Source organism: Anopheles moucheti, chromosome 3 (assembly GCF_943734755.1).
Source record: "Anopheles moucheti chromosome 3, idAnoMoucSN_F20_07, whole genome shotgun sequence".
Lineage (NCBI taxonomy): Eukaryota > Metazoa > Arthropoda > Insecta > Diptera > Culicidae > Anopheles > Anopheles moucheti.
Window position 1 is genome coordinate 28,398,995 of NC_069141.1, and position 12,125 is coordinate 28,411,119.

The following is a 12,125-nucleotide window of genomic DNA, read 5'->3' on the forward strand; positions in this document are numbered from 1 at the left end:
GTTGGTGAATCGAGAAAGAAGCAACGGAGAGAAAAAGTTCCAAGTGAAAAAAATATTTCCCAGCGAAAATTATAACCGAGCGAAAGAAGCGGAATCATTAAAAAGGTAATTAATAACATACCGGAAGTTTAGGAATCTATTTTGCAGCACATTGAAAGACTTAAATTACAGTAAAACACGTTTTTTCCGTTCAACAAAAAATGGACGACTTCATCGGCGCTTCGCTTTGTAAATGGCAGCCGCCGTCATTGTACGTTTTGTGTGGCAGCAGGAGTTTTTGGACAAAGTGCGACGTAACGCCGTTGAGGTTTTTAGGGCTTTTTGTCACCGGCGAAGGTCATTTCGATAGGCTGTTTGTCTGCCCTTCGACGTGTGTAGATTTTATTGATAAATTAGCTAAAGACTCGTGATTTTAAAGCGCTACGAGTTCACATTGTGCGTGGTTACCCAAGAGAAAGTTCCGCTACCTGGTGGCAAGTTCATAATGGTGGACGGAACACGAACGGATGATGGCTTGGGTGTTGCTTTGCGAGTTAAATGCCTCTTGTTGATTGTGTTATTTTAGAGTAAATTCGTTAAATCACTCGCTAGGAACTGTGTCAAGCTTGTGAGGAATTTATTTATCACGGAAATGTGCCCCCAAACCGATTGGTAAGGGCGTGAAAAGCGAAGACATTGAGTTGAGCAAAGGGAATAAGGCAGAGGAAGGCTTTCTGTGACGTGGTGATGGTACGTTTTTACGACAGGTAGCTTCTTTCTGAGAGGTGTACGTTTTTAAGGGTATTTTATAAGTTGATTGTTCTAGTAGGGCACAAACAGGCCATGAACATAGTACGGGCAACAAAAAAGATCCAGCATCCATGTTGGCTTGGTAACACAGTGTTCAAGAAGATGTGCAAACACATAACCTCACTTTCGGGTACGGCACAGAAGTGGGCAAGCATATTCGCGAAGATGAGCTTTTGTTGCTAAATTACACGGGATGCAAGTTATTTGGAAAATACGTTTATTTCTAGCTTTCATTGTAAATAGGTTTTATAAACATAATCACACCGAGAGCGAACATTCTTTCAATCTTTGTTCAAATGTGAGGTTGTGTTTGCTTGCTCGCCCTCCACCGTGCGCGTGTGTGTGGCGTTGGGACTTTGTGTTCCCTTGTACGTAGCACGCATTCTCACACACTGTTAGAAGTGGATGAGATACACAAGAAGAAAAAAAAACACTCGAATCGCGGATTTAAGGGTAAATAGTGGGTCAGAAAAGAGGTATTTCCACCCTTTCGTGCAGGGGGTTGTATAAGGAAGCAAAGCTTTCTCGCGCTGTGTGTAATGTGACACACAACCATCATTGCAATGGCCGAACCATATGCGCATACACACACATAAACACGGCCGACACTATCTAATTCGCGTCCGTTTTGGCGAATTCAAACCTGCCATTAATAAAAGGGCGACGAAAAAATGGTGGAATAAATTATGCCATCACTTTTCATTTTTTACGCACCGCGTACGGTGCGTACACAGATGGTGTGGGATTCATTGATAGTAGATGAACTGATGTATGTTTTTTGGTGAGGCTCTCTCGTTATCGAAATTCGGAGCTGAAGTGAAAGACTAAAAATTGGTTGAGAGATATTTGTCACACTTTGTTGGCAAAGGAGGCATTGATGTTAAGTTTTAGTAGCTATGTTACCAAATTAAAAACGAAGTGGTTGCTATGTAATTTTTAGTTCTTTTTCTCTCTTGTATCGGTACAAAATTAGGAACTTAATGATGGTGCTGATCATGTGCTTTATCTTCCATTTCTAGCGAAAATTATCCTGAAACGGTAAATACGATTGAAGTGTGAATTCTGACACAGAAAACTAACGTGTCCCTCTGAAGGATAAGGAAGCATATCCGGATCAAACCGAGCGAGAACCACGAGCGATAGTCGAAAGGAAGAAATAGAAAACCACTCCCCCCGACCGCTTAAAGCGACCGTGAGCGTGTGTGTGTGTCTGTACGTGTGCGAAAACATTTCGGGAGGATACACATACATAGAGGAAAAGAAAGCTAAATTCCATTTCGCCAGCCACACACGTTTGTCGTCCAACCCCCCGGGGGCCCTTCTGGTGGTATTTCATCCCCTCGTGCTACAGCATAAGCTTCCGCCTAAAACGTGTGCAAATGCAAACGAAAGGATACTCTCCTTTTTGAGCTGTTTGTGCAATTTCTTCCAGTTCGGTGAAAAGTTTTCCGCTATCCGGAACAATTCTTCTACGTGCAGAAGAGTTTCCAGAACAACTATCTTTTATACAGTGCAATTTTGTACACAACACAGAACACACACGAAAACACAATCAGAAATCCTCGTTCTTCACAAAACAATCGTAAAGTGTAGAGGAAGTGGTGGTGTGGTAAATTGTTAGTACGTGCGCGGTGGTTAGAAAACAAACAATTAAAGAACGCTGAATCCGCAATCGTGAAACTGAGACAGAACAGGAAGAACGAAAAACAAAACAAAAGGAAAAACGTACAGCTGGTAGTGAATAACGGTGAGAATAAAAGACTTTTTAATTTATTACGTTACTAAGAAGACGCTAGATGTGTAGCGAAACCGTGCTAATAGTGAACAAAAAAGGGATTGGTTTCAAACGAAGGTGAAAAATCGTCGCGCGACTTTGAGAGAAAAGATATAATACCGACCGAGTAATAGTTCCATACAACAAGAGATACACTAAGAGAGAAAGTCATTGCACTTAATCGTAACGCGCGATTACTGTGGAGCTTTTTGGCGTGTACTCAACATTGCATCGGTGGCGCGGGGCAACATCGTGAAGAAACGAACGCGGTACAAAACCAAGCAAGCAGATGAACCAATCACTGCTTAGCTAACGACAGGGGCAAACACACAGTGATTAAGATTAAAAGCGAAGAAATTGTGAATACTAGATTTGTAGTGTTATAGCGCATAAGTGAGTTTAGGTGGAAAAGTAAATTTAAGTGTAAAGCCAACTCATCGTACGACGGGAAGCGGTCTGGTAGCAAGCAAAACGAGAAGACAAAAGAGACTCCAATACTCATCTTACTAAAAGAATCATCTCCACCACCCCGGCACAAACCCTCTAGCCAGTAGGTGGTTAAGGTGGGATATACCTTACTGTGTAAAAAATTGCTACTACGGCGAAAGAAAAGCCATTCGTTTTGGTTTATCCTTTTTAAACTAAAATCAACCAAGAAACCAATTCCCGCGTAAATATTAGTCTATTTGTATAGAGGAAATAACAAAGCAAGTTTATCTGTGAGTGAGTGTGGTGCACAAAAAGCAGAATTTCTATTGTTCAAAAGCTAAGCTAGTGAGTGGGAAGAGCTAAAATCAATCTATCAGCGTCATGATGACTGAAACGTTGAGTTCGAATAATCATCTCAGCCAGAAAGGGTAAGAACATATTTGCATACATTGAAAATGAGGATAATAATTCGTGAAACAATGCTTTCTCTTTACAGCGAGAACAACAAAGTTGGTGACATGGGATGGAAGGCCAAACTTAAAATACCGCCCAAAGATACTAGAGTTAAGACTAGTGTGAGTAGACTATTTTTATATTTTCTTTCTGTTTGCAAGAATGAATGTTTATTAGTAAGCGTCATTCATATGAATCGTGATTTCTTGGAGTTGGAGAAAGGGGAAGGAGTCGAACCTCTCAATAAATTCATACATCGTCTGTACGGAAATGGAAATTATTAAAGGTTTTCTTCCAGAAATTTAAACGCAAACAATATTTAAATCGTAGGAAGGATCTATTAAAGTTTCCAAAACCATGTTACCGTAAATATTCATGTATCTTTAAAATTTAAATTCCATTTTATGCATTCATTTCAAAGGTACATGAATCTAAATCTGATTTACCAGACACTAATAATAATTTTGTTGATGTTCTTCGATTTTCTTTCCATTAGGATGTTACTGATACCCGAGGAAACGAGTTTGAGGAGTTCTGCCTGAAACGGCCATTGTTGATGGGCATCTTCGAGAAGGGTTGGGAGAAACCATCTCCAATCCAGGAGGCGGCCATCCCGATCGCCCTGGTCGGTAAGGACATATTGGCGCGAGCGAAGAACGGTACTGGCAAGACGGGCGCGTACAGCATCCCTGTACTAGAGCAGGTCGACCCGACCAAGGACTACATTCAGGCACTGATCATAGTGCCGACGCGCGAGCTGGCCCTGCAGACGTCACAAATCTGCATCGAGCTGGCGAAGCACATGCACATTCGCGTCATGGTGACGACCGGTGGAACGAACTTGAAGGATGATATCATGAGAATTTATCAGAAAGGTGAGTTCTTGTTAGTTGTTGTTAGTTCTTGCGTGCCGTGTAAATACGCAAACTACATACTCCGATAGTTCAATCGTGTTACTCAATACATGAGCGCCGCATGTGTGTAATTAATGATGATAATTTCCCTCAGCCATTGACATATGCTTTTGTGCGTGTGCATGATGCCAACATTTTGCCACATAATCTGATACTCCCTCCCTTAACACTGCGTGCCATCTAACAACGAGTAGCAGTCTGTTAGCAAGCTATATATTTTTTTGCCCTCTGTTTCCTGATCTAGACTTGCCTCGTGAAGCTAATATATCAACTCTTGTATTTTTCATTATGCAAACACCACAGTTCAAGTGATCATTGCCACGCCCGGTCGTATTCTCGATCTCATGGACAAGGAGGTGGCCAATATGTCCCAGTGCCGGATGCTAGTATTAGACGAGGCAGATAAGCTGCTGTCGCAGGACTTTAAAGGCATGCTGGATCATGTCATAATGAGATTGCCAAAGGAGCGCCAGATACTGCTGTTCTCCGCGACATTCCCACTGAGCGTGAAGAACTTTATGGAGAAGCATCTGCGCGATCCGTACGAAATCAATCTGATGGAGGAGCTGACGCTGAAGGGTGTCACGCAGTACTACGCGTTTGTGCAGGAGCGCCAGAAGGTGCACTGTCTCAACACACTCTTCTCGAAGCTGCAGATCAACCAGTCGATCATCTTCTGCAATTCGACGCAGCGTGTCGAACTGTTGGCGAAAAAAATTACCGAGCTCGGGTACTGCTGCTACTACATCCATGCCCGTATGCAGCAGGCCCACAGGAACCGTGTGTTCCACGACTTCCGATCGGGTTTGTGTCGGAATCTGGTGTGCTCCGATCTCTTTACTCGTGGTATCGACGTACAGGCTGTGAACGTTGTAATTAATTTTGATTTCCCTAAGATGGCAGAAACCTACCTGCACAGAATCGGTAGATCCGGACGTTTCGGACATTTGGGTAAGTATCTATCCAATGTATTTGTCTTAGCATTTGTTTTGCCACTTATTGCGGCAATTAGATTTATGTGATAGCATTGTCTTCTACGATTGAAATGTCTTTCGGGGGTTTCGTGTGATGGTGTTATTTTTTAATATGCTAGTAATTCAGCGCTTGTATTATGATTTTTTTTTCCGTGGAACGGCCTGGCCGTGTCGACAGCGCTCGCATTATGTTTAAATGATTTTAATTGTTTGTGTATGATCCCGTAGGTATCGCCATCAATCTAATCACCTATGAGGATCGTTTCGATCTTCATCGCATTGAGAAGGAGCTGGGCACGGAAATTAAGCCCATCCCGAAAGTGATCGATCCGGCATTGTACGTACCGCGACCGGATGATCCGAACAGCGCGCAAGAGGAGCAAAACGTTAGTAAATAAGTAAGGCAAGCGTTTGGTCGCGGGCCTTGGAGGGAGGAGTGTGTGATATAGAGTGTGAATAGTGGGAAGCTGTTGTCAAAAAATCAAGTAATGAGAATGGAAAATGTATAATAGTTGATTTGTGGTGTAGAGTAGAACACAGGAGGCAGAACTACTATGGTGTGTGCCCGGGGCCTAGATTATGGGAGAAAATAGAGACCAGGGAGACGGAGAAGAGAAATGAAATGTAGAAAATTTATTGAAAATCAACCGCCAAAAAGTAATGCCGAGGAAAATTTTTGCTAAGCAACAACGCACTCATACACACACTAATTAAAGACCTTAGTGATGATTGCACGGGTAACATCTTCAACCGCCGAGTGCGTAAGATGTACACAATGTTGTATCTTAAATTGTAACGTCGTAATTTCCATGACGCAACGCTGACGCTGAAGACCGGCTTACTGTTGTACCTTCACACCTTCAAATGATGTAAAACGCTGGAAAAAGTCACCATTCTATTCAGAACATTATACCGAGCAGATACAAACAACTCGTTAGTTATTTGTCACTGTTCAACAATTTGATCGATGCGCGAGAAAGTTTTCTGTTTTGTTGATACCTCTTGTTCATGGGTCCTTGTGTGCGCGTGTGGAAAAAGATATGATCTTTTTATAAGAAAAAGGCTTGAACGATTCATTCTTGTTCTGAATGTGAAAAATTCTTCGGGTAGATTACATCGGGCTCTGTGTGCAGTACGTCGTGCACTCTACTATAAGTGGACTACATTCGTTCAATTGTATACTTTCTGCACCACCGTACCGCGTTCTCGAGCCTATGTGTGTGATAATCAGGCTTTATTCGTCCATACGATGCGCAAGAACACTCTCGAAGCTGATAATGAAGGGCGCTTATATTTTAAGGGGGTTCAAGTTAATCAACCGGCTCGCTTATGTTAAATCCGATTGCGTTTGACATTAGACAATCGATCGCTTAATTTCCAGCTTTGTGTGTGGTACTCGTGTGCGCTGTAGCGATATCATCATACTTAAATGACTGCGATATTGATTTTTACACGAATCGACATTTTCTATCGATGTTTTGGGCGTAAAAATAGTGCGTGTTTGATCCGAGAAAACCACAGCAAATATTGTAGCAAATATTCTTCGGCGAAGGTTGTTTAGCAAAATTCCTGATTAGCGCGCACGCCACAAACATTTATACCCTTTTCCAACATCATTCTCTCTTCTCCGAGTGGGTATACACTGTCTTGGACTTCTCCCGCGTTCGGCGCACCGCGAGATCATTAATCATTATCGTACATTATCAGCAAAACAAGGAAAAGATGACTGGTGGAGAGAGAAGTGTTTAAACAAGCTAGAAAGGGAACAGAACAGATGCATAGCTACAAAGTGGTGCACATTGAAGAACTAGGGTGCATCATACAGGGATTGTGGTAAATAAGAACAGAAGGAAGTTTTTGAATTTTAGTATGTGATGAAACGAGAACGAAAGAAGATGTAGGCTTACGTTAATGTGCAGTTGTCACAAAATTACGTTTGAATGCATTGATGGAGGGAAAAGGCTCAGTTGAAAAACGGATACAAAACACAAACAGGAAGAGCGGAATAGTGAACAAGAATTTTGTGTGAAAAGATTATTCCGAAGGAAAAACAGCAGGATCCGTACGGAGGGCAAAGAAAGTGGTAGTATAGTTTGTGGAAATAAGCTTTCTTCCATCTTGTTTTGATGCTTTTTCGTTTGTATTATGATAATTGCCCTTGATTTTCGTATCGTTCGTACGGTTCTACTCACCGGCAAAATCACGGTCTATTTTGAACATGAAGTTGAGTTCATTTCCTTCCTTATCCGGAAATGTGTGAATGTGTTGTGTGTGTGCGTGTATTGTATGTGTGGGTAATAAAAAAAAAACCTGTGGGAAAGCTTATCTGCAAGCGTACTACTGCGTAGCACGCGCCAGCAGAATCTGTACTGCGGGGAAGGTATGATTGTGGGATGAAATTCAGAAGACAGGCGCGAATGTGAGATTCGAAAAAGGATATATAGGAGATACGACTATCAGGTGTACATGGCTTTTCGCCGAAGCACAATGAAGATCCACACAACAGATTCAACATTGTTTGTTTTCTAGTACAGATAAAGCATTAAATCTTAACTTTGGTAGAAGTTGATACAAAAGATTCAAACGAAACTACACGAAACATATTATGAAAAGAGACACAAGTTTTGATAACGCACTGGAACAAGCAAGCATGAGTTGAGGCAGATTTAAAAAAGAGCGCTGTACGGCGAGAACAGATTAAACGGGGACAGCCGGAAACATTATTGTACATATTATGTAGGCTAATATAGGGAGTATAACTGTAAAAAAACGGAAGTAAAAAAACACAACAGTCTGCAAAGCTAAGAAGCATAGAGCGATCCCACAACAACAGAGAGAAGGAGGAGACGTGCGAAAGGAATGAGTCAGACTGAAGCAATTGAGGGAAAAATACAACCATGGTTGAATGGATTAACGGATGGAAAATTAACAATTTGAGGTGTAAGATAATGGGGTAGATGGGTTTGGGAACATAATGATACAAAAATTGATCTAAAACATCATCATTATTGTGTTTTCACACACGTATAGGTTGGAGGGTTTTTTTTGCTAGAACTTCGAACATCAGATTACACAAATATTTTCCCCTCTGGGAAATGTTTCAAGGATACTGTTACTTTATTTCTCGCCTGGGATTTAAACTGGATAGGATTTCATTGATGCAATGGGACACATAATGCATCTTTAAGCCTACGGCGTATTGGAAGGAAGAATGTGTATTGCCAGAATTAAAATGCTAAAACAAGTGAACACGTGGTAAAAGAAAAATAACACGCAAGCACGCTTCTTGAACTGTCCTGACTCTGGATTTAGCTGGTCATAATTTGAACGGCTATTAAACCATTTGACCATCATTTCACTCTGATTAAATACGTTCGCCACGTGTAGATCTCGCACACGCAAAAGGACGTCTAACAAATTTGCCTAAGGGACAAAATCGGACACAGTTCACGTGGTTTATAGTCGTTCTTATACATCTGTTCGATATGCTTTTGAAAAGGCATATGGCAGGGGTGCAGATTTAGGCAGGATTGCGAGAATAGAGACTGACGATTACATAAAGCTGCACGTATGATGTTGGAAACATGTACCCGAAGCATCCTCGCAGATATATGGCCTTCCTTTCCGAAAGCGTGCTTTTTTTAAGGATGGCAGCAAATCAATCAAATTCCTCTGCGGTTTTTCTTGCCAGCTAAGACATCGGAATTAAAGCGTGGCAAACCGGGGTACCCGAAAGTGAAGCTAAAATCAGGGATATCGAAAGAAGGAAATAGGTAGTCGAATGCGAATAACCAATTTGAAGAACATGCTCGGCTTGTGAGGTACTTCAATTCCAGCCCGCATAAAAAAATGGTGGAAAAATCAACTGTTGTATGAACGAACAATGGTTCTCCTGCAGTTTTGATGAGCGTTTCATTTCTTACTACATTTTTCGCAAATTCGACTAGATGGAGAGGAGGGATACATAGTAGAAAATTAATTTGGAATAATCGTGAATCGGGATGAATGTGTTGGTCAAGAATGAATGGGAGAGTGGACGCGTATTATGGATGGGTGATTATGAATGATGATGTGGTGAAATCATAGGATTTGAATGAATGTTGTGACCATCAGTGCAGTGTGGGAACATAGTGTTTTAACGAATGAAAATGTATGAATGGGGCGAATGTATGTGTGTGTATTTACTTTTAAAAGGTAGAACAATGAAACAAAAGAAACGAGATCGAAGGTGATTAATGGATTTCGAAGCATTTCCACAAAACCCGCCGTATTAGACAGTGCCATTTTTTTTTGTAACACGTTGGTCGGGAAGATAAATCTCCTGAAAAATGTTTAAAGTATGTGATTGTTCGTGAGACGAAGCTTAATTTCCATCAACCAACTCTAAAGCACTTCCACGGAGTCATCATAATAAAATCGAGCGGAAAGTGAACTCGCATACAACGGAATCTTCGGTTGGAGAGATTTATCTTCTACCTAAAAACGGGAAACATCATTACATGCTTGCGTGGCCTAGTCGAGATATTTGAAGTTGTATAAACAAAGGTAACAACCAATTGCTTTACCACATGTGAGGCTTTAATCGGCACACGGTTAGCTTCAAAATGTATAGCATTTTTTTAAAATCGAAGGATCTTTAAGAAAAGATTCCTTTACAACCGATAGGATTTCCTGTTGCTTTTTGTGGTATCCTATCCACATGGGGTGGCGTGTGGTGATGTGTTAGGTATTAGCACTGGTAGTAATTAAGTATGGTAAACACATTTACATTGACGTAGGGACACGCACGATTGGAATGAGAGAACACGAAGAAGATCAAACAACAACAGCAACAATTACTTCAACGTACCTGCATTTTACACGAAGACAATTAAGAAATGAAGACACATGCGTCCTGGAATCAAAGCGAATGGAGAGGAAGTCCAGATCAAGTTTTGTGTGCTGTAGGGGACCGTACAGTTTTTGGGATTAAGCAACTGTTAATTCATCCCGCTTGTGCGGGGAGAGAACATCGGTAAAAAAAATCAAAAATAAGTTAAAACAAACGTTAAAAATAATGCGTATGATAAACGAAACACACGATTTTCACTAATCGATGTCCGTCAAAAATCTTCCAATAGGTTCAGAGCAGGCTCATGATCGCTGCATTGCGTTCTAGTTAGTAAAAAGGGTTTAAAATGTTTGATAATAGCAGCTAATTTGTTTCCTCCCCGCGATGTTATTCCGTTTAAATAATGCAACATACATTCAACATTTTGCGTACGTTATAGGGTTTTTTCTTCTTTTGGGGCTCTCTGCAACCGTCGTCTGCCGATGGATCCGGTATTTGCCTAAATTGTCGTGTCTGTCTTATCTGGCATTTGGTTTACCCATTTCCGGATCGTCAGTCCCTAACGTGGCCCAGTTGATCCCGGGACGGATTTGTAGTTTGGCCCGTGCATTAATGAACAAACACAACTATGATCGGTAATAGTATGTTTATACCATTCTACTCTATATGGGTAATTACAAAAGTGTCTTTCGGTAATTAATGTACCGCACGGATGAAACTGTAAGAAAAGTTACCGAAGAAAAACACAAGGCGACTAAAATTAGTAAACCAGTGATAAATGTGAGTTCCGTACCATATTACTACCCCGACATACGACAAACGAGTAACAATCACGCCGACTTAGAAAAATAAACAAATCGAAGATTCCCCAAAAGTCAAAGCTATTTTTTCCTTTGAAGTAGGTCAAACTTTCCCCGGAGTTGTTCTTCGTATATTTGTTTCGTACTCTACCCGTACTAGCTGTGATTAAGGAGTGACCTATAAGCTACATCCTATCTTTAGTGCATGATCTTTATTTTGTGTCCCTTTAAAAATTGATCATACTTCCGTTTCTTTTTAAAACATTGTAAAATTTTACGAAGACTCAAAAACTCTACATCGTCCATACAGATTTTTTTTTTTAAATAGAACAGCAAAGGGGAAAGCAATGAAGATCGGAATGGCCTACAGAAGATAGCAGTTTTTAAGTAGCTTTGATTTTAAGCAGTTTAAATGTGTGGGGGAGGGGTTGGAGGGCAGGGGTTGGGAGGATGAGGGGAAGTTGCATTTTTGCATTCTCTTCGAGATGCTGTGAAATTCCAATCAATCGACTGTACGGAATGATAAATCCAAGTGGAAAATATATGTTTTTGTCTTTCGGCTCATTATAAGCTCGATTCGTCGCAGACTTCTTGTATCCTTCTTGATATTTCTCAAAAAAGAAACGGCCATGATGATTGAAGCACGAGCTTTATCAATCTGCTCATGAGAGTACGCATATACAATCTCATATCTATTGCTTTTAAAATTTCCGTTACGGATTTTTGTTAACACGGCGTAATGCTATTGACTCAGATGAAGGAAAATCTCATATTTGGCTGCCGGATCAAGTAGTACATTTTCGAGACATGGGGTTTTGGGAATCATGGAACAAATTTGAAACATGCAGGAAACTAACTTCAGCTGCATTGATCTTTCCACTTGGATCTCTATGTATTATCTAAACTACAAGCTCATTCGTGAAAGGGAAACTCAGTTCCTACTGTTTAACGTTAAGTTGAGAACGAGAAGCTCGAGTTGAGCGAGGCATAACGGCGGCGCCTTTCAGACCTCTCAAGGTTGGCCAACAAGAACATTCAGGCCAAAGGCTGTCGTCTATGAGCGATTTGTCTCTGTATGAGAGGAAATAAGGGTGGAAAAGAGCGAATAGTAGTAGCAGAATTAACATTTCATTCCCACATTAAAGCAGAAATGAACTGAAA

General features: G+C 41.0%; 1 protein-coding gene across 2 annotated transcripts; it reads left to right on the forward strand.

Moving 5' to 3' along the window:
* Positions 1-11,284, forward strand: LOC128305191 (ATP-dependent RNA helicase me31b). Of its 2 annotated transcripts, XM_053042526.1 has the most exons (7): positions 74-105; positions 240-286; positions 1,809-3,420; positions 3,489-3,567; positions 3,942-4,320; positions 4,663-5,310; positions 5,562-11,284. In XM_053042526.1, the coding sequence occupies exons 3-7, from the start codon at positions 3,374-3,376 to the stop codon at positions 5,729-5,731; spliced, it is 1,323 nt and encodes a 440-aa protein (XP_052898486.1). In that variant the 5' UTR covers positions 74-105; positions 240-286; positions 1,809-3,373; the 3' UTR covers positions 5,732-11,284. The 2 variants fall into 2 exon arrangements, with proteins under 2 accessions (XP_052898485.1, XP_052898486.1); XM_053042525.1 differs by lacking the exon at positions 240-286 and having other exon boundaries at positions 1-105.
* Positions 11,285-12,125: the final 841 nt, after the last annotated feature.

What these genes read in the sequence shown, in the direction of transcription:
- LOC128305191 (XM_053042525.1), top strand. Translation starts at nt 3,374, where the DNA reads ATGATGACTGAAACGTTGAGTTCGAATAATCATCTCAGCCAGAAAGG. An exon ending in ATACTAGAGTTAAGACTAGT is followed by an intron (nt 3,568 to 3,941) that starts GTGAGTAGACTA and finishes TCTTTCCATTAG; the next exon opens with GATGTTACTGATACCCGAGG. An exon ending in CATGAGAATTTATCAGAAAG is followed by an intron (nt 4,321 to 4,662) that starts GTGAGTTCTTGT and finishes CAAACACCACAG; the next exon opens with TTCAAGTGATCATTGCCACG.